At 43.0% G+C, this 21,894-nt stretch overlaps 1 protein-coding gene across 2 annotated transcripts in view; it reads left to right on the top strand.

Moving 5' to 3' along the window:
• The window catches only part of St8sia6 (ST8 alpha-N-acetyl-neuraminide alpha-2,8-sialyltransferase 6), a 144,124-nt gene that overhangs the window by 52,607 nt on the left and 69,623 nt on the right, over window positions 1–21,894 (top strand). For both annotated transcript variants that reach the window (XM_052726828.1, XM_052726827.1), the window contains exon 3: window positions 15,037–15,126. In XM_052726828.1, coding sequence (XP_052582788.1) covers window positions 15,037–15,126 — 90 coding nt within the window. The remainder of the gene's footprint in view (window positions 1–15,036; window positions 15,127–21,894) is intronic.

Here is a 21,894-nt window from a genome sequence, read left to right as displayed (position 1 = left end):
AAGTAGGTATGGCCTTGTTGGAGGAAGTGTGTGGAAGCAAACTTTGAGGTCTAATACATGCTCAAGTCATGCCTAATGTCTCAGACCACTTTCTGTTGTCTGTGAGTCAAGATGTTAAGAACTCTCAGCTCTTTCTCCAGCACCATGTCTGTCTGAATACTGCCTTGCTTCCTTTCATGATAATAACGAACTAAACCTCTGAATTGTAAGTGAGTCACTCAATTAAATGTTTTCCTTTATAAGAGTTGCTGTGGTCATGGTGTGTCTTCATAGCAATAGAAACCATAAGACAATTAGTGAAAGCTGAGAAAGGCTTCCAGCTGAAGGTCTGGAAGTACAGACTCAGGCAGGCTGGAGGAGGGGCATGATGGGATACAGGAGAGAGAAAGAGAGAGGCCCAAAGGCTGCTGTGACTCTAAACAGATAAGCCAGGAATCTTTTGAGTTTTGCTTAAAAGCATCAGGGCTTGGAGTAGAATAAAACATTCCTTAAAAGCATATTTTGAAATGCAAATCTGTTCATCTTGAGGCGTGAGACATTAACACTCATTAGAACTCATTGCTGGGCATGATCTTGACTCCTTTTTTCGGATGGATAGGAAATAGGGGTAGTAAGCAGTTGAATGGAGGTCCTCCTGGTAGGAGGTGCTTTAGAGACCAGCCTTACAGGGCTGGAAGAGAAGTCCTGATGCCCAGTGCAGACAGTTTCTGGGCTCTGCCATCTCAGAAAGGGAGACAGCAAGGCTGAACGGGAAAGACTCAGCCCACCCCAAATAAACCGCAACAAGACAAAGTCGCTCCACTTTACCTAGAGTCAGATTATCCTGGACTGTAAGGGAAGTCACACTAGGACTTGGCTGGGAAATTGTGAATAAGCAGATGAGAAACTAATACACTTGGATGTAGTTCAGATTTGTCAAGTAGGTTTATTGCTCCTGAGTTGCCTGAAATGACATTTGATTGACTGCACTTCTCAGAACCTAATACCACATTTGAGTCACTTTTATTCCATCTTTTCAAAGATTATGTCTTTGCTCTGCTTCCTGGTCTGATTTCATCTGTAATTATATTGCTTCAGGCTGTGAGTGATAGGTCTCTCGGGACACTCTCCTAACCTTTCTTAATTACAGTGTACCTAAGCACAGTAAATTGGGCTAAGCACTTTCCTTAGACTTTCACTAAATATTAATAAGAAAATTTAAATACTTCATTTTAAATATCACAAAATCTCAGTTAAATAGAACTAAGAGATTGGGCCCATCAGATTAACTAATTCTTATGATTAGCAAGGAGTTCATCAGAAGACCCTTGTTCTAATGAATTCTTCCTCTTTTTAACCCCCTAGAATATTCAATTTTTAAAATTGTGACTGGCCTCAGAATTTACTTTTCCCCAGATGAGTTGTCATGAGTCCTCACTTCTGTTTGGTTATTTATTCACTCATTGGTTTGAATTTATTAGATAGTTAGGAAAGACGATGGAATCGTCACACCAGAGGCAGGTATGGGACAGTCCATCATGACCCACGGACAGAGACTGCAACTCTCTTTTTATATTCGATCCTAGCCAAAAACTTGAGATGAGGGGAATTCTTTCTTCAACAAATTGTGATCACCATCTTATAAAATACAGGTTGCATGGAAAAACCAGAAATCTCGCCAAGATTGACATGTTTCCCATAACTGAATAAGCTAGTGCTCTCTTTACATCCCTGAATCAGGAAATCATCATTTTTCAGCTTTTTCATGTCATTTGGTATTTCTGAAATCACAGGAAGACAAGATGTTCCATTTGCTATTTTTATTAATTTTTTGACATACTCTTCTTATTTTATTTGGAGCACAAGGTATCCCCCCAATGTTTGAATATTATTTCTGAAAGTTTCTTTGCAATCATTGTTCTGAACTCTACAAATGAACACAAATGAAGCCATGAGAAGATTTTCAGACACGTGTAGTCAGCAGCTTGTTCTTGTAGCTTCAAGTTTCTGTGACATGTGACTTCCCTGAAGTCTCTACCTTCATTAGGCAGCACCATTGGTTGACTCTCAGCTTTTCCCCTGGTCACATTGGTTCCATCTTTTCTTACAGTGATCCAAGAACAGACCACTCCATTCACAGAAACTTCCAATAGTAACACAGAGTCAGTAACATAGGAGTGCACACCTGTACACAGAGTCACTGCTGTAGGAGTGCACATCTGTACACAGAGTCACTACTGTAGGAGTGCACATCTGTACAGAGTCACTGCTGTAGGAGTGCACATCTGTACACAGAGTCACTACTGTAGGAGTACACATCTGTACACACCTGTACACAGAGTCACTGCTGTAGGAGTGCACATCTGTACACAGAGTCACTACTGTAGGAGTGCACATCTGTACACAGAGTCACTGCTGTAGGAGTGCACATCTGTACACAGAGTCACTACTGTAGGAGTGCACATCTGTACACAGAGTCACTACTGTAGGAGTGCACATCTGTACACAGAGTCACTACTGTAGGAGTGCACATCTGTACACAGAGTCACTGCTGTAGGAGTGCACATCTGTACACAGAGTCACTGCTGTAGGAGTGCACACCTGTACACAGAGTCACTGCTGTAGGAGTGCACATCTGTACACAGAGTCACTGCTGTAGGAGTGCACATCTGTACACAGAGTCACTGCTGTAGGAGTGCACATCTGTACACAGAGTCACTGCTGTAGGAGTGCACATCTGTACACAGAGTCACTGCTGTAGGAGTGCACATCTGTACACAGAGTCACTGCTGTAGGAGTGCACATCTGTACACAGAGTCACTGCTGTAGGAGTGCACATCTGTACACAGAGTCACTACTGTAGGAGTGCACATCTGTACACAGAGTCACTACTGTAGGAGTGCACATCTGTACACAGAGTCACTGCTGCAGGAGTGCACACCTGTACAGAATCACTATTGTAGGAGTGCACATCTGTACACAGAGTCACTACTGTAGGAGTGCACATCTGTACACAGAGTCACTACTGTAGGAGTGCACATCTGTAATTCCAGCATCCAGGAAGTTGAGGCAGGAGCACCAAGTCTGAAGCTAGCCTGGGCTAAATAGCAAATTTGAGACCAGTTTGAGCAACAAAAAGGAAAGGAAAAGATAAAAATACAAGGTATCTTATTAAAGTTCTTGTCTCAAAGGTTGATTCTCCAAGATTGAATAAAAACTATTCAGTTAGCACAGAAATACACTCATGTGGTTGAGAACATGCTGTTTGTCATTAGAGAAACAAGATGGATACTTTCGTGTGGCTATAACTGACATCAAAAGGCATCTCCAATGCTTGCATCCTTTGATGACTTCTCAGAGCTGACCTGCATCCTTTAGCTGTCACCAAGATTTTGCATAATGGACATTCAAGGGCTGCATTCACAGGACTAGATTCCATTCAGGGCTGCCTGGAGATTTGCCTTGATACAGAGCTGCTGGGAGACCAAGCCTGTAGCTGAGTCAGAAAAGCAATTATGTTGTGTTCTCAGCACGCAAGACTCCTCTTACATTAGTTCCATTGTCGTACTTTTTTCATATGGAAAACAATCCCCATTTAGTGACATGTGATTTAGCTCATTTTACTCTCATGATATCCAAGCTATTCTATTGCTTTCCCACCAACATTGCACTTCAGCTGTAAGAGTCTCTCACATTACTGGTCTGCCAAGTCTTGCTATAGGCTGTGTATTAGTTACCTTTCTGATCGCTGTGATGCCTGACAGTAGGAACTTAAGGGAGAAAGGTTTGTTTGGGGTCACAGTTGGAGAGTTCAGTGGTTGTGGTGGGGAACTTGCGATGACTGCTTACATTGTACCCACAGTCAGGAAGCAGAGACTGAGGGATGCTTCTGCCTAGCTTACTTTCTCCTTTTCAGTCAATTCAGGACCCTGGTCCATGGAATGGTTCCCCACATTAGACTAGATCTCTCCACATCAGTTAACCTTATCTAGATAACCCTTTGCAGACATGCCCAGGCTCAGAAAGTTTCATGTGGTGCTTACAAATCCCATCAAGTTGGCAACCAATTTTTAACCATCATGGACTATTAACAAAGAGATTTGAGGGCAGAAGAACTTGACTCTGAGCTTTCTAAGACCTTGTTACCCAAACCATTCTCATCAGTCCAGCTGAGCGGCACAACCTGGGGGTCTATTAGAAATGAAAAACGTTAGGTCCCACCCCCATTTACTAAACCAAGATTTGTATTTTTAATAAAAATTTCCAGGAGAAGCAAGGGCATGATGCAGTTGGATATGCTCCACTTCAAGAGGCAGGCAACACAGTGATAAACAGTGCAGTATGGACTACTGCTCCCGAATGCCACTTAGTACTGGGCTACCCATTCCTGTCACTGTGCTGAGCTTTTTCATGAACTATCTCCTACAGATTTTGCTTCACTTCCATGTGAGAGATACTATTATCTCCAGATAGAGAAAGGTTAAATAACTTCCCTAAGGTTAATGGTGCAATATGTGGAAGAATAGAGATGGGAATCAGTGTCTTTTCACCACCAATGTTAATCTTGATTAGTATACTCTGTTTATTCAATTCAGATATGATTTCGGTACGCTTATGCAGGGTGTCAAAAGATATTTTTTATAAGAAGGCAGAGAACACATCTCACACAGATGTGAGAATGAACACTATAAAGAGTCTATGTAATGTATCAGTGAGGAAACTCGTGAGATGTTATAACTGATTTAAAAGAGAGTTTATAGAACAGACACATTTATAAATTAGGAAGAGTGATGCGTATGGAAACAAGGCAAAGCTAACTTTTCCTCAGTGTGTATGTATGGCAGGGGCTGTCTCTCCACTGGAAATAATTCATTGACATGCCTTTAAACAAGAATGCTTCTGTGTTGCCATTGTTAGCTACAGTGTATAAAAGTGAAAAATGGCTCTAAGAGACAGAGCCATTCCTAACACCTGTTACAATGGTGAAGCAGATTTTATTTAGATATCTATCCTGGTGGGTGTTATTACCATGGAGTTTTACAGTAGACAAACATGGGTTCAACTCCAAGCAGAGGAAAAGCAGAAAACTGTAACTAAGTATCAGGATCTCTCTCTCTCTCTCTCTCTCTCTCTCTCTCTCTCTCTCTCTCTCTCTCTCTCTCTCTCTCACACACACACACACACACACACACACACACACACACACACACTCACACACACACGCACACATACACACATTCACACATACATTGTGGGGGAGTGTCAATGTATGGGAAATTATTAGGAGGAAACATTTAAGGTAAGGAGAGTATAAGTTTAGGATTTTGCTGAAGGTGGATCCAAGGGATCAGATATTCTAGGTGTTTTTCTGTTGCTGTCATAAACCCTAACCAAAAGAACTTAGGTGAGGAAAAGTTTGTTTGACTTACACTTCCAGATCACCTCCCATCACTGAAGTAAGTAGGGGTAGGAAATCAAGGCAGGCACATGAACCAGAAACCATGGAAGAAGGCTGCTTTCTGGCTCGCTCACAGGCTTGTGCTTTGTTTCTTATCCAGCCCAGGACTACTTGCCTAGGGTGGTGCTGCCCACAGTGTGCTGGGCCCTCCTCCAGCAATGGACAATGAAAACAACCTCTCACAGATATTCTCACAGTCCAATCTCATCGGAGAAAAGTTTCAAGGGGGACTCCCTTTGCAAGTGACTCTAGTCGATGCCAGGTTGGCAGTGAAAACTAACTAGGGCAATAGACAGTGAGTTTGAGGAGATAGTGGGGATACTCAGGAAGAATGTGGGGTGCAGAACAACCTGACCTAGCAAGGTTATTGCTAGAATTGGGGTCTTAAGGGCATGCCTGATAATAGGAGCTAATTGAACAGAGTTCAGAGTAAGATGTGATGGAGTTTAATCAAAAAGAGAGTCCTTGTCACCTCCCATAAACTCACCGGAAGGGGGAGGCAGTGATGCTGCAGTGAAATGGGGTCCCTTGAAGGGAGGTGGGGTAGTGTGGTGGTGGAGCACACAGAATTGTAGTGTATGGATTAAAAAAATCCTCTCTTAACTAGGAGAGGGATTTTAGAGGTGCCTCATTTTCCTCATTTCCTGGAATGTATCCAGTAACTCACAGGTTTCTGGTGAGGAATAAATGAAACAGACCTAAGGAAGGTGTACCTAAGGTATGTATGTATGTTTACATACATAAACATATATGTTCCTTATGTCTTTCATTCTTAAGCATGTTAATATATGTGAATTTGTTGATACATGGCTAAGGAGATGGTTACACTGGTAAAGTGCTTGCCTTGTGAGCATAAGAAAATATGTTTTATCCTCAGAACCCAGCTGGGTATAGTGGTCCATACTTATAATCCTAGTGGTGGAGGCCAGGGGAGGAGACAGATGGACCTCTGGGGTTCCCTGTTCATCTACTTTGGCCTGCTTGACATGCTTCAGGCCAGGGGAAGACCCTGTCTTTAAAAAATAAAATGGGTGGCTCTTGAGAAATGACACGTTAGGTTGTACTCTGGCCTCCATATGCAGAAAGAGTGTTAAGAGCCGGAGGGGACGGAGGACACCAAGGAAGCAAGGATCTCTAAGTCAACAGAGTCCATGCACATATGAACTCACAGAGACTGAGGCAGCATGCACAGGGCCTGCACGGGTTTGCACCAGATGGGGTCCTAGAGCTGAAAGGAGAAGTGGACACACGCCCACATCCCTAACCTAGAAACTATCTCCAATTGATAACTACTTACAAAAGATAAATTTAGCTTTCTCCAAGGGAATCTTAATTGGAGGAACAGTAGATGGTCAACAAAAAACAAACTCAGTGTGTCTTTGGAGGTTCCTTGTCTCATAATGTCATGTTAAGTCTTTATTATTATTATTTATTTTTTTTATTTTAAACTTATGCATATTTTCTCTCTTTCTATCCTAAAAGTCCTCTTCCATAGGGTTCCCTGAGCTCTGAGAGAGAGATTTGATGGAGATATCCCTTTAGGGCTGAGTGTTCTGAGGTCTCTGGTGATCTGCATGATATCTGGCTGTGGGTCTCTGTATTTGTTCCGAACTGCTGCAGGAGGAAGCTTCTCTGGTGATGGTTGAACAAGGCACTGATATATGAGTATAGCAGAATTTCATTAGGGATTATTTTATTGCTGCATGCTTTTAATATTTAGTTTTACCCTAAGTGACTAGGCTATCTTGTCTTAGGTTCCTGGTCCTTCAAGCAGTGTCTGATATGGGTTCTGTCTCGTATAGTGGGCCTTAAGTCAACTAAACTTTGGTTTGTTACTCCTACAGGTTCTGTGCCACCTTTGTCCTAGCGTATCTTGTAGGCAAGACACCATTGTAGATCAAAGGGTTTGTGGTTGAGTTGGTGTTTTGTATCTCTTTTGGTAGCATGTAGTGTACCTTCTGGTACCAAAGACACCAGAATGTACTGGTGAATGCTCTATTTAAGCACCAGCTTGGCTTCTCCATGGTCAATGAGTTGTGTAGGTGTTATCTTCAGCAATGGGGCCTTGTGGTCAGTATGTGGAGAGCAACCTGTAGTCTTGGCAACAGCCTGGGTTGTTTGGGGTTCCCATGGGAATCTTTTGATCAAGAATTCAATTAGATATAGCCCATTTCAGGCACTGGAAGCTTCATTAGGTGACAAGACATGACCATTTGGGGCTCTGTCTCCCCTATTACTTGGTGATTTCATTTAGATTGCTTTTATATAGGTATATATTTTAGGAAGCTTCTACTATATTAGGTTTTCATATCATCACTCAAATGGCCCTTAATTTTAGCTGTCTCTCCCTGTATTCTTTCCATTTTCCTTATCTTCCCTACCCGTCCTCCTGTCCCAGTCCCCCGTCCCCGATCCATCCATAGCTATCTATTCTATTTCCTGGCCATTCTGACAGGTGTAAGATGTAATCTCAAAGTAGTTTTTTCTTCAGACAGACTATTGCAGTCTTGTTTTGTTTTTGTTTGTTTGTTTTGGTGTTTTTGTTTTTATTTTTATTTTTTGAGATAGGGTTTCTCTGTGTAGCCCTGGCTGTCCTGGAACTTGCTTTATAAATCAAGCTGGCCTTGAACTCGCAGAGATACACCTGTACCTGTGCCCCCCCACCCCCGTTCTGGGATTAAAGGTATACACTACCACTGCCCAGCTCAAAGTAATTTTGATTTGCATTTCCCTGATGATTTAAGATTTTGAACATTTCTTTAAGTGTTTCTCAGCCATTTGCATTTCCTCTACTGAGAATTCTTAGCTTAGATCTATACTCCAGTGTTTAATTGTTTTTTTTCTTGATTTTTTTGATAGATTTTTTTAAGTTCTTTATGTCTTTTGGATATTAGGCCTCAATCAATGTGTAGTTGTTAAAAATCTTTTCCCATTCTGTGTTCTGTTGTTTTGTCCAGAGGTTGGTCTTAAAGGGGCTGGTAAATGTCCTTTTTAGGGCTGAACACTCAGCTGTCCCTTATGCTCAGCATCTTAAACAACTACTATTCTATGCATTCACCACTGTAATTGCAGAGTGAAGCTTCTCTGATTAAGGCAGAGTATCATTGTCTATGGGTGTAAATGTATATGGTTGGAAGACAGTTTGATGCCACATTAAGTTAGTTAAACAAGTAGAATATGTTGCCCCCTGTGTAGTGTAGGACTTATGATTTCTCCAGCCAGTGGTTGTCACCAGATGTATAGTTCCTTGATTTCCTCCCGTGGATCTTGCCCCAAATCCAATCAAAGAGTAGTTGGTTGCTCCCACAACTGTGATCCCACTATTTCCATTGTGGGCACATGTTGACTGGCAGATTGGCATTATAGTTCATAGAGTTCACAGCTGAGTAAGTCTATGGATGCTTTTTGTCTCCCAGTGACCATGAAATCTAGCCAACAGGTTCATTAATAAGTTTGCTGTGTTTAGATCCCACAACTCTGAATTATCTTAGTCTGATCCTCTGGGAGCTATTTGAGAACTCTTAGCTATATGCATCATGCAAACTAATTTTTGCCTATAAATATGCAAATTATCTTACCCCTTTCTAACCAGCTTTACCTCCACGCATTCATCTCAATCTTCTTGATTTATAAATGTGTTCATACTATGGATTCTTCCTTTAACTGGGTCCCTTATGAGCAAAGTAAAATCTTTAGTGTATATCATTTTATATATGTACAACAGCTCTGAATTTATAATTTTGAAAACTGCCTTTCCATAATGGGAATGTTTGAGAATGCGTCTTGATAACTGATTTAATAGTCGAGGGGTGGCTAATTAATCTTCATTGATGGTAAATGGAAACAGATAAGAGCCAAGTAAACAGAGATGATCTGCAGAATATTTTACAATTTAGGTTGCCAGCAGTGTTCACGTTTAAAAGAATAAGTCACTATCTATGTTGTCATTTTAAAAGCAGTTCCCACATTTTGAATTAAATGCACAGATTCATGGTTTCTTCAAATTAATACGATTATGGAAAAGAGCTGGCTCTCGTGCTGCTGATCAGATGGTATGTGTGCATCTAGTTGCTTCTCCTCCTCAGCAGATGGCTCGCTCCAAGGCAGCAGTGCCGTGGCTCTGTTCACTGGAGTATCTCAAGTGCATTCCTTCTCTCCGGCACATGGTGTGGACTCTACACATTACCGGTGAATGACCGAGCAAAGAGAAGGATCAGGATTTGTCCCTCATCTTTGTAGGCACCGAACCCCAATTTTATCTGTTTTTGAGTATGGGCATTTCAGAAGCAACATTCATCAACACACATCTAAGAATGATTTACAAGTCAGAGCACTACACTTTGTGAGTGGGGAGTAACCAACCACACAGTGGGCTGGGTACTTGCTATGGGCTTCGCTGGGGGAACAGAACTAAGGGAATGAACACTTGTTATAAAGGATTTATCAGGTTGGCTTATACCAAAGGAACCAGTTAGTCTAGCAATGGTTGTCTGTGAACTAGAGAATCCAAGAACCTAGTAGCTTCTCAACCCACAACCCTGAGCCTCAGCAGTCCCATGCTGATGCTGAAGACCTGGAGAATTCCTGAAGCTCCTGCCTTCAGAAAAAGATGGATTCTAATGTAAGCAAAACATGGCGGCAGCAGCGACCACAAAAGGATAGAAGCACTGACTAGCAAGATGCAAAAAGAACTTCCCTCTTGCAAATCTTTGTATCTGGGCCTTCTGGAAAGGTCTGTCCACTCTGGTGGTGGGGGGAATCTACTCCATTCATTTTACCCTTGCTGCAAACACCCTCACAGACCACCCAGAGGCATGTCTCTTAGTGGATTCTAGTTCCTATGGACTTGAAAGTCAAGATCAATCATTACACTTGCTCTTCTCCTATCAGAATCCCATACGGGGGTAGGGGAGCACACCATAAGAAATTTGCTTGATGATCTTAGATTCTAACTCTACGGTGCAGAGATAGGACCCTGTTAGTCATCATGACCTGAGTCCCAGAGGCTGGCCAGCCTGTTAGACCCCTCTGCATAGGGTTTTCTGCTAGTGGTCAGCATGCTGTCCTATCTCATCACTCTTGGATGAAGAAGGAATATTAGAAATACTTATCTAAAAAATTCATTCTTTGAGCTTTCTGTTTTTAGAAACTATTCTCTGCCTATTATTAATGCATCCATTCCTCCGAGAGAGAAAAATTGATTAGACTTTAAGCTTTATGTTGTGGCACCCATTATGTTACCATAAATAGAGCATAGCTGCACTTGGAGTTCCTGAGAGCCTTACATGCAGATTGTTTCTTGGAATGTTTTACTTGGCTGGGGGACTGATTGCATGATTGCATGATTACAGGTCACACTCAGAAGGTGACATTAATTCTGTGCTTTAGAGGTGTTGGTGGATGTTAAGTACCAATGGCAGTATTCTGCAGATTTGTGTAACATCATTCCTTTGAGAGATATTCTCTGCATTATCAGAGTTGTACTGTTTAACTCTTGGCAAGAACCAGCTTCTTGCCAGGTGGACTTGTAAAATGACCACTTTCAACTCAAAGATGACTTAAAAAAACAGGATTTTCACAAAAGCCCGGCACCGACAAAGATAACACTGATAGGAGAAATGCTTCATTTTGTCTCTTCTCCCCCAAGTCTTATTAAAGAGTTCTTCCTCCTGACACATTCAAGCAATGAAAATGTGCCTAAAGGCTTGTTTGTTGGCACCAAGCAAACAAATTCTATTATTAAGTAATAAAGGCGGTCAGAATTCATGGTATCAGACTTGCAGGGAATGGAGAAAAAGGGAAATTTGTATCCTTTAGTGGTAAGAAAATGCCACTAAACTCACAGTCAAAGGCCAGCCAGCTACGTGGCTGATGTTTTGAATATCCCACTCAGGAGTGGGCTACATGTCCCAAGGGGGAAGATTTGGAGCAGAGAAGTGGCATGATCCCATCAAGTGTCCGTGTGAGACAGCCCACTGTGGGGCAATGAGAATAAATGGGGGGAAAGAGGCCTGTGGAGAGAGTTAGGGAGAGCAGGTAGGTTGCAAAGGATGAAGACCCAGAGGCAATGCACAGGACAACAGCTGTAGCTGAATGCCAGTCATGATTTTAAAGTCATATCAGAAAACGAATGACAGGCAATACCAAGACATACAGAACGACCCAGAAAAGCAGCTGCAGAAGGACCCTGACTGTAGGCAGAACTGGATACTGCTGCAGGTTGTAAAGCGAAGGAGAGGCACTGTGGTCTCCTTTGACTTAGTGATGCTCTCTAAGAGTCAGTCTGTGAATTTATAAATAGGGAAGATTAGAAAAGACAATAAAGCGAAGGGAATGGCAAAGTGAGTTATTTTGCTTTTGATTTTGAGACAGGAGTGAATTGATGATGGCAATGGTAGAGAGCAAGAGGGTAAGGATGCTTTCAGAAGGAGCAGTAGGGAAGGACCTGATCTCAGAGAAGACGTAGAGGGGTGGGATGGCAGGCGCATTATCATATGTGAGACAGGAGGCCTTTTTTTTCAGATGGAAGGTCAGGACTGACAGCTATGGATTAATCACACCCAGCAGCACTGTGTCCTCTGAACAGGCAGCATGACTGAGTGAGATGTTAGAAGGGCAGTGAATGGTCAAGACAGTAGGAGAACTGAATGTGTAGAGTGGCCACTGAGAGAACTGGGGCTTGAAATAGAATTGTTAAGGCCTATAGAAGGCCTAGCAAATTGGATGCCATGGATTTATCAAGTCACCAGCCCTATGGGCATCAGGTCTAGGGATATCTATGGTTGGAGCTGTATTTCTTCAGTCACTTATTTTGCAAGGTGTGAGGGGATGTCAGTGGAGGTAGGCATCAAGGAAACTGGCGGAATGTGACAGATGTGCTAAGTGCTATGGGAGACGCATAGCGAGACAGGCTTGCACAGAGGCAGGTGAGCAGCAAAGGCCATCTTGCAGAGGAGCGTTGTCGAGGAGGACCATTGTAGTCGTCTCAGCTTGTTGGTCTGGGAAGCTTTACAAACCAAATTAGTCTCCATGTTCTAGCACATCTCCAGGGAGAGAATCACTGTGCTAGCCAGGACATGTCTCTCTGGCGGTGGAGGGGGTGGCATGGCGGAGATGCTTGCTGTGGAGTTTGGTCATGAATATATAAGCCCGTAATTTTCTGTTTGAGATAATTGAGTAAGAAGTTTTCATCAGAAAATTACAATGAACTGGAATTAAACAGCAGTAATAAGACTTGGAGGGGACAGAAACAGAAATCATACTTGGAGCCTGCAGAATCCCCCCTCGAGGTTTGAGGTGGTTTAGACAGTGCCTCTGAATTCTGTTCCTCTTTCTTTCTCTTCACCAGCAGCTCAGAGCACACTGTGAACTAGTGCCAGGTGGACATCTCCTTGTTCATCTCCTAAAGTGAGATCCTTGTAGAGGACTCTGATGCCATTTGCTTCTGTGGCTCGCCATAGCCAGGACTGCTTTCACCTCCACCCTTATTGATACCAGTCCTTAGGATTGGACTCTTCTGAGCAGGTCTCTGGGTTGGGGAGCAGCTTACACATCAGCCCTGCCTGGACTCATGGCTTGTTTGACCAGATGCTTCTGACTCAGAGCCTTTGGAGTTCCTACTTTTTCATCTTGACTGCTCCCCACTTCTGTTCCCTTTGATTTATCCGAAAGTTGCCTGCCAATCAGATGTTAAAGGGCGCTCACCATCACATCCCTTTTGGGCTGCATGCCACTACCTAAGATGGAATCTGTCATCCAGTCATGAGTTTTTCACCTCAGAGCTTAGAAGGCCTTTGTTCCCTTCCTCCAGAGTGTCTTAGAAAGGTGGAGAAAAGGAAGAAACTGAAGGTTTTGAATGAAAAAAAGGGACAGAGAGACACAGAAGGCAAAGGGATCTAGAAGGCTCCCTGTCTGTTCTCTGGGGATTGAGGGACTGCCTGCAAACAGAGGTGTCTGTAGCCCCAGTGGTGATAAGAATAATTGGCCTGAACTGAGTGGCCTGAGGATAGATTTCAGTGATGAATTTAGAGCAAGAAGACAACAGTTATTTATTGGCTTCTGTATGTCAGATGTTCTCATACATACCCCACTTAATCCCTTTAGCTACTTTACTGGGAAGAACTAAGAAAGAGAAACTCACAGGCTGAAGGCTAAGGCCAGAGTGAAGCCCATAAGGCAAGGTCAGCCACACTAACTCCAAAGACCTTGTTGGCTTCTCCAGACTCCATCCTGTTGTCTCCACTATGCATCAGGTACTCTCATCTGATTTGTATGCAGCCTGCCTGGTCTGTAGCTGAGCAAAGCTAGTTTGTTTTTATTAAGATAGATACTCTCCAGTTTAAGGAAAGGTGTATGAGACAGTTCTGCTGGCACCTGGTTGTCACCGTTCCACAATTGAACATTACAAAGCCATCGTAATTTAAAGCATTGCTGACTGGGTAATTCACTTCATTAACGGTGCTGCCTGAAGAAAACACGTTACAAATTAGAAATAAACAAATGCCTGTGAGTGCAATAATACATGGGAATTGCACAGGAAGTCCTGTTAGGAAAGAGTGGAGGAGGGGGAGTGGTGGGAGAAGGAAGGTCAGACAACGACTTAGGGGAGTCAGTTCTCTCCTTCCACCCCATATTTCAAGAACTGAAATCAGGTCACCAAGCTTGGAGCCATCTTGCTGGCCCTCAGAGAGACTTTGCGAGCCCACAGGTAACCCACACCCAGTAGTTTCAGAATGCACCTTTGAGAAATATTGTAGAGTTAGTCGTGAATCTATTTTGCTCTTCTCTTTACCTGCATGCCCCCTTCTCTCTCGCCTCGCATACCCAGGGTGTAAAGAAGTGCCGTCTGTCTTGTCTTTGTCCAGATCTTAAATCTGTTTGCTTGGCTCCCCGCTGGTTGACTCAGATACAGTGTGTCTCCATTGAACACTGTGTCCATGACCCTCACTGTGTCTAAGAGTGAGTTAGTTAACATGCTCGTGTCCATGAGATTCTTTTATTTCTGAGAGTCAATTGAACAACATGCATCTGTCCATGAGGCTCCTTGTGTGCTAGAGTCCATTTCCTTTGTCCTATGCTGTTTTTTAGTTTGCTTATATCCTACCTCTGATTTTCTGAGTTCATAAAAGCAAGCATGTAGGGCTCGTTACAACATTCAGAGGCCAGCTCCACCTGTGTTCTTCATGGAGCAAACATTAATTTCCTGTGTCTCTGAGCTTCTTATCCAAGACAGCTATTTTTTTTTAAAAAAAAAGGCTATTTACATACAGTGATTAAAACCACTCAGTAGCATCTTCATTAAAGCTACTAACCTGAAAATGCAAAATAAATAAAAAAAATAAAAAATAAATGGAAATACAATGCCTTCAACATGGATTTCTTTTCAGTTTGACTTTACTATGTAATTTTTTAAAAATTTAGACCCATCACAGGTGAAAATATCAATTTCCTTTTCCAGTGAAAAATTTGATAATGAAATGAAAACCAGACTTCATTTGGATATATACCTTATCAATGAAATCTGACTTTTGTTAATAATATCTTACATACTTTCGTTTTAAATCAGTCTTTTTTTTTTTTCATTCTCTTTCATGAAACAGCACATATCTGGAGGAGAAGTCAACTCAGCTGACAGAGAAATGCAAAAATCTGCAATCTGACTTGAAGTCTTTATTTAACAAAACGAGACGGTAAGTTCCACTCTTCACATTCAATTTTAAGTAAGTGTTTTGTATTCAAAGCATTCCGAAGCATATTTGAAATCATTTGGAAAATAAGGTTGTGCTCACTGCAGGATTGTTGGCTCTGAGAATGTCCCCTTGTTGAGGAGGATGGGGGAGGGATGACCCGTGCAGAGCAAGGTCATCCCCTGGCTGTAGGACTCAGCTTATCTGTCCCAGAGCCACATTTATTATGCACTATGTATTCTAGCTGAAATTTAAAGCCTGCACACCCTTCTGAATTTGATGTGTGGTTGAGGCATTATCCTGGGAAAATGCTCACTTGAACAAAATTTTGCTTGCAACTTCAAGTTCATGGTTTACCTCTGGCCCCAGCTGTGGCTCACCCATCATCACTCACAGACTTTCAATAATCTACTACATCCTCTTCTTCAAACTAGGGAACAGGCAAGTCAAGATCTCTACACTTGATGCATGGAAGAGGCATTGGTGGCCTGAGATTCTGATATCAGGGTCACTGCTTGGATCATAGCTGGAAAGACTAGCAGTGTTGGACTGAGGTTCTGTGCGTGAAGCTTGGAGTTGGGTTGTGCTTGTAATTCCCCTTATGGAGGCTGGATACATACATACATACATACATACATACATATATACATACATATATATGTATATATACATATATGTATGTGTGTATGTATGTATGTATATGTGTATGTATATATATATATATATATATATATATATATATATATATATATATCAAGTGGTAGGAACTTGTTTAACACACACAAGCCCTAGGTTCAATCCCAGTACTGCCAAAAAGAAAACGAAGCGTGTGTGTGTGTGTGTGTGTGTGTGTGTGTGTGTGTGTGTGTGTGTGTAGGGGGGAAACCTTCCTGAAAGAACATGTTCTAAGTTTCATTTTGCTGTGTGCTTAGCTGATAGGGTGGTGGGGGTGGGGGAGGGGGATAGTAACAAGAAAAAGATGGAGCTGATTTCCTCCCAGGAATCTGTTCCAGGGAGACTGACCCAGGGTCCATCATCATGCTTTCCTTCCATTCTTTATGTTAATACCCCCCTTACTTTTCAATTATAAAAATGGTGCTGGGGGAGGAAGGCATTGAGCAGGTAATCCACTTTCTCTCTTTCCTGAGTATGTGGGAGACTGACCTGAGCAGAGAAGCCAAGGCAGGTGGCCGGGTCCAGCCTGCTTTACAACTGCACCTTGGAACAAACCAGTTTAGGACTTTTACTTAATACATTGATCCCTCCAGCAGGCTGCTTCCTGACTAAGGTAGAGCTGAGTGTTAACCAGGATCCAGGAGACAGGACCGTTGGAAAATGCTGTGCAGGCTGTGCACTTTCTTGGGTATAACAGAGAGATGTTTCACAATGGTGCCTGCTTTGTGAAGACTCTCATGTACCTCACATAGAAACCTCATTGACTGTTCTAGACCAGGTCTACCGGGGGAAGGCCCGACCAACATGGTAACCCTTGATGTCCCATGTGTCTCTGTGTTTTGTCTGAGCCTCCTGACTATCAAGATCCTTGAAATTATTAGAAAGCGTAACAATGTTAGTGGGCTCTGAGTTGAGTTGATCTGGTTGGACATCCTAATCCTGTACAAAGGATGGACTATTAGTGACTTACCCTCTTTTTGTTCCGATCCAGATGAGTGCTAAGGTTCCTGGAGAAATTGCCCATGCTGTGTGGCCCCCATGCCACACCCAATGCTGATGCTCTGCTCGCCCATAACAGCTCCCCAGTTTTCTGCTATCTTTGTTCAGAAAGGTGGACCTACCCAGTCTTCATCAGCAGACTCTGGGATCTTTTACTGTTTGTGTGTTTGTTGGATTTGAACATGTGGGAACATGCATAAGAAATCAAGAAGCAGGGGGAAGAAAAGAGAGTGCTCTCCATGCACAGCCATTCCAGGTTTCCAGGTCACATCACTGGCCAAAAGAGGAACATGACTTTATGACTGTCTCCCTGCTCCCCATATCTGTCTCTCTCTGTCTCTCTCTGAATCTCTTGTCTCTCTCTCCCTCCTTCCCTCCTCCATCCCTCCCTCCTTCCTCATTACCCTCTCCCTTCCTATCAACCCAGTGATACATTGTTAATAGTACATGCAATCTGCCCTCACCCTTGAGAGCAGTCCCTTCTATAATTCTTTAAATTATACAGTTTGAGTTCTCTGTGGGACCCGCAGTGGCCTGAGCTTACTGCAGACTGCTTGGAACACCCGTGTCAAGACTTCTCAACCTGTGCTGTATCCTCACTGGACTCAGAGTGGCTTCTGCCTTGTAGATGGCACTTCACATTTGTTTCGATCCTGTCGGGCCCGTTGTGTTGTTTTGGGGCCTGTGGGTGTTACGAGGCTTTGGTCTAGCATTTCCAGAGAGACTCTCAATCCTAAACCTTTTGTAGTTCCCGTCACATAGCAGGCACATGAGGCCAAGAAACAAGACAACTGGAAGAAGAAAACATGGTTCTTTGCTCCGGCATTGCCCTGTGGAAATCTGTGTACGCCTTCCCTCAAATACATGTCAGCATATGGCCCTCACCTCTCACTGTCTTTCTCGCTGATGTTGTCCAGTGTTACTTCTTAAAGTCCCCAACGGAAGGATGGTCCCTCTCTGCACATCCTGGCAAAGTACTGAGTCAGCATGGGGGGAAGTTCTCTAATATTCTGACCTGAGGTCAGGGAACTGACACCTCTGGGTGTGCTGGGACAGAGCAGTCAACTGCAGCATGCTAATGAGAATGACTGGGCACATGCTCTCCTGTGCCTTTTCTCAGTCTTGATGGCAAGACCTTTCCTAGCTGCTCTTCTGGGGCTTGCCTTCCCATTACACACACACACAATTTTCAACTAGCCCATATAATTAGCCTGCACTAGGATTCTGTGCAGCAGAGGTCTAGGGAGAGCAGGCACAAAGGGCCCACTGCTAGGAAAGCGTTATTCTTGCACACAGGAGACTAATTTTTTTTTTTCAGTTGTATTGTCCATTGTCAGGAATTGTGCATTCTACAACCAGGGGACAATTAGGAAACTTGCAGGGGACAATTGGGAAAGCCATTCAGTGTATGGTGATAAAAAAAAAAAGCAATTTCATTTTCTTAGAAATAATTATTTAGCCCTATTTTTGTCATGGTCTGTTAAAGACTTAGAATTTTCTCTTTCATCGGGCAATTTGTCCCTTTCAGGTTGCTAAAACAGGGTTTAGGAGGCAGAGTTACAGTGGGAGGGAAAAGCACTCTTTTTTTCTGCCTAGTGTTGACTACATTTTTGAATAAAAGAACAATTAAGCAGTAGAATTAGGATAATCAGTAGAATGAGTCTTATGCATGGCAATTTCTCTCTCTGTTTCTGTCTCTGTCTCTGTCTGTCTCTCTATCTCTCTGTCTCTGTCTCTATCTGTGTGTGTGTGTGTGTGTGTGTGTGTGTGTGTGTGTTATATTTACATGTACTTGTTAATGAGGTTATGTGGACATGTGCATGCATTTGTGTGCTTGTCCCTGAAGGCCGGAGGTGGATGTTGAATGTCTTGTCAATCATTCTCCATCCTCAGCCTGAAACAAGGTCTCTCACTGAATTCAAAGCTCATCAACTTTGCTAGTCAATTTGGCTGGCTATTGTGCTTCAAGAATACGTCTATTTCCTCCTCTTTCTGCAACTGAGGTTCAGGCATACAACAGCTCTCCTGCCCTTTAGGTGGATTCTGGGGACCAACCACACTGTGGCCCTCATGCTTACACAGCATGCACTTTACCTACGTCCCCAGCCCCAAGATTCTTTATTCGCTGTTTAAAACCATGAGCTTCAAGGTGAGCAGGGCATTGTTTTTAGTTCTGTCTCTCATGCCTATACATGAATTAGTTGCTTCATAAACATTTATGGAATAAGTAAATTAATTAAGCCTGCAAAAATAACTGCTATACCATATAATCTATAAATATTAAAAATTAATCACTCAAACCAGAAGTTTTAACTCTTTTGATGCCAATTTTCCTTTCTGTGGCTCTTCTCATTACTTTGGGCTTGTGCCTTTTTTGGGGTTGATTTTCTAACTGATCCATTGCCCCTGACTGCCTCCAGGTTTCTCCAGTATAATCCTTTTCACTGGGTTTTCTACCAGGTAGAAATATTAAACTGTATTAAAAATACAATCTTATCATTGCTAGTTTTCCCATTTCTCATTATGGCAAACATTATTTACATATCTTTTGCTCATATGTCTAGAAAAAGTGGTGGTTTTTCTGACTCTGTTGTTATTAGTCAGATTTTCTTTGTTGTAAGCAGTACCAAAGACAAATGAACTTAAGAAGAGAAAAGGAATTCTGGGGCCACAGTTGTAGATGCTCCTGTACACGATTAGACAGATACAAAGCATTTAGGCCTCTGGTGGGAAAGCAGCATGTTGTGGCAAAGCAAAACTGTTTCCGACATGGCTGGAATATAAAGTCACAGAGAATCTCAGAGTTCTCTTCAAAGGCTCATCTCCAGTAACCGAAATCTTCCTACCAGGCTCCACCAGGAAAGGTTCTAGCATTCTCAAGAGTGCCAAGCTGGGGACTGAGCCTTTCATGTTTAAATTTTGAAGGATATTTAACATCCAAACGCTAACAATTTTTGAACTTTCTCTTCTTTGTGGGTCCACAACTCCCTCTACAAATTATAGTTATGTTTATTTAGTTTCCATTGTTTGGCCAGAATGATGAACTACTCTAGTGAAATCTCTCAGAACACAATGTCTTAATGCAAACTTCTATTTGCCAACTCACAGTGTTCAATATTCCTTCCTGATGAGGTGGCTCCCTTGGGAGTCTTCCCCCTGAATATTGACTCAGTGATTCTGATAGTTACCTCTAACAGGCAGTGCCCTGGAAAGACAAAGGAAAATCTTGTATTCTATACCGCTTACAGGAGACTCCAGTTATACTCGCATTCTACTGACTGCTTTAAGTTAAGAAACCGTGAATGGGTTTGATGTGGGGTTGGTGTTCAGGATGTAGTGTCTGTCTAGGCAGCTGCTTGCAACAAAAACTTGACACTCTAGAAGGAGACTACTGTCAGTGGATGTCAACCAGGCATCTCTACTTCATATGTTTCCAGTAGCTTTACCATCCCGATCATCCTATTAATTATAGGCCTTGTCTTAGTTAGGGTTTCTATTGCTGCAATGAAACACCATGACCAAAAGCAAGTTGGGGACAGAAGAGTTTATTTGGCTTATACTTCCCTATCACTGTTCATCATTGAAGGAAGTCAGAACAGGAACTCAAACAATGCAAGGAAGCTGGAGGCAGGAGCTGATCCAGAGGCCATGGAGGAGTGCTGCTTACTGGCTTGCTCAACATTGCTTACTTAGCCTGCTTTCTTTCCTTCTTTCTTTCTTTCTTTCTTTCTTTCTTTCTTTCTTTCTTTCTTTCTTTCTTTCAATTTATTTTTTTTATTTTACAATATCATTCAGTTCTACATATCAGCCACAGATTCCTTTGTTCTCCCCCTCCCACCCCCCTCACCTTCCCCCCAGGCCCCCCCCCCCATTCCCATCTCCTCCAGGGCAAAGCCTCCCCCGAGGACTGAGATCAACCTGGTAGACTCAGTCCAGGCAGGTCCAGTCCCCTCCTCCCAGGCCGAGCCAAGCAATCCTGCATAGGCCCCAGGTTTCAAACAGCCAACTCATGCACTGAGCACAGGACCCGGTCCCACTGCCTGGATGCCTCCCAAACAGATCAAGCCAATCAACTGTCTCACCCATTCAGAGGGCCTGACCCAGTTGGGGGCCCCTCAGCCATTGGTTCATAGTTCATGTGTTTCCATTTGTTTGGATATTTGTCCCTGTGCTTTATCCAACCTTGGTCTCAACAATTCTCACTCATATAGACCCTCCTCTTTCTCGCTAATTGGACTCCCAGAGCTCCACCCGGGGTCTAGCCGTGGATCTCTGCTTCCAGATCCCTCAGTCATTGAATGGGGTTTCTAGCACGACAATTAGGGTGTTTGGCCATCCCATCACCAGAGTGGGTCAGTTCAGGTTGTCTCTCGACCATTGCCAGCAGTCTATTGTGGGGGTATTTTTGTGGATTTCTGTGGGCCTCTGTAGCACTTTGCTTCTTCCAGGACCCCAAGAAAGACACGGGGATTGCCCAGTGACGGAGAAATGGATGAGATCTTCATGAACAGCCTGGACATAAGTGGGGGAAATGAAGGGCAAGGGTTGAGGGAAAGAGAGCTTGGGGGAGCGGGAGATCCCAACTGGATCAAGAACAGAGAGGGAGAACAAGGCATAGGAGACCATGATAAATGAAGACCACTTAGCCTGCTTTCTTATAGAACCAAAGACCACCAGCCCGGGAATGTCACCACTCATGATGGGCTGGGCCTTTCTCTATCAATCACTAATTAAGAAAATGCCTTATAGCCAGATCTTATGGGCACATTTTCCTAATTGAGATTCCTTCCTCTCAGATGACTTTAGCTTGTGTCAAGTTGACATAAAACTACCCAGCACAGGCCTCCTAAGGTGTCTCTTCAAATGAAAAGATCTAGTTCTTATAAGCAATAGCTTAGGCTGAGGATGTGGCTCATCAATAGACTGCTTATCTATCATGCACAAGAGGCTCTGGGTTTGATTCTAGTACCACATAAAATTGTGAGTAGTGGTTGTAAGCTCAGTACTTGGGAGACAGAAACAGGAGAATCCAAAGTTCAAGATTCTCCTCAGCTCTGTAGGAAGTTTGAGGCCAGCCTGGGCTAGAGACCCTGTCTC

The sequence above is a fragment of the Peromyscus californicus genome, unplaced genomic scaffold (assembly GCF_007827085.1).
Source record: "Peromyscus californicus insignis strain IS unplaced genomic scaffold, ASM782708v3 Scaffold_8__1_contigs__length_139910024, whole genome shotgun sequence".
Classification (NCBI taxonomy): domain Eukaryota; kingdom Metazoa; phylum Chordata; class Mammalia; order Rodentia; family Cricetidae; genus Peromyscus; species Peromyscus californicus.
This window is presented reverse-complemented; position numbering and strand designations above follow the sequence as displayed.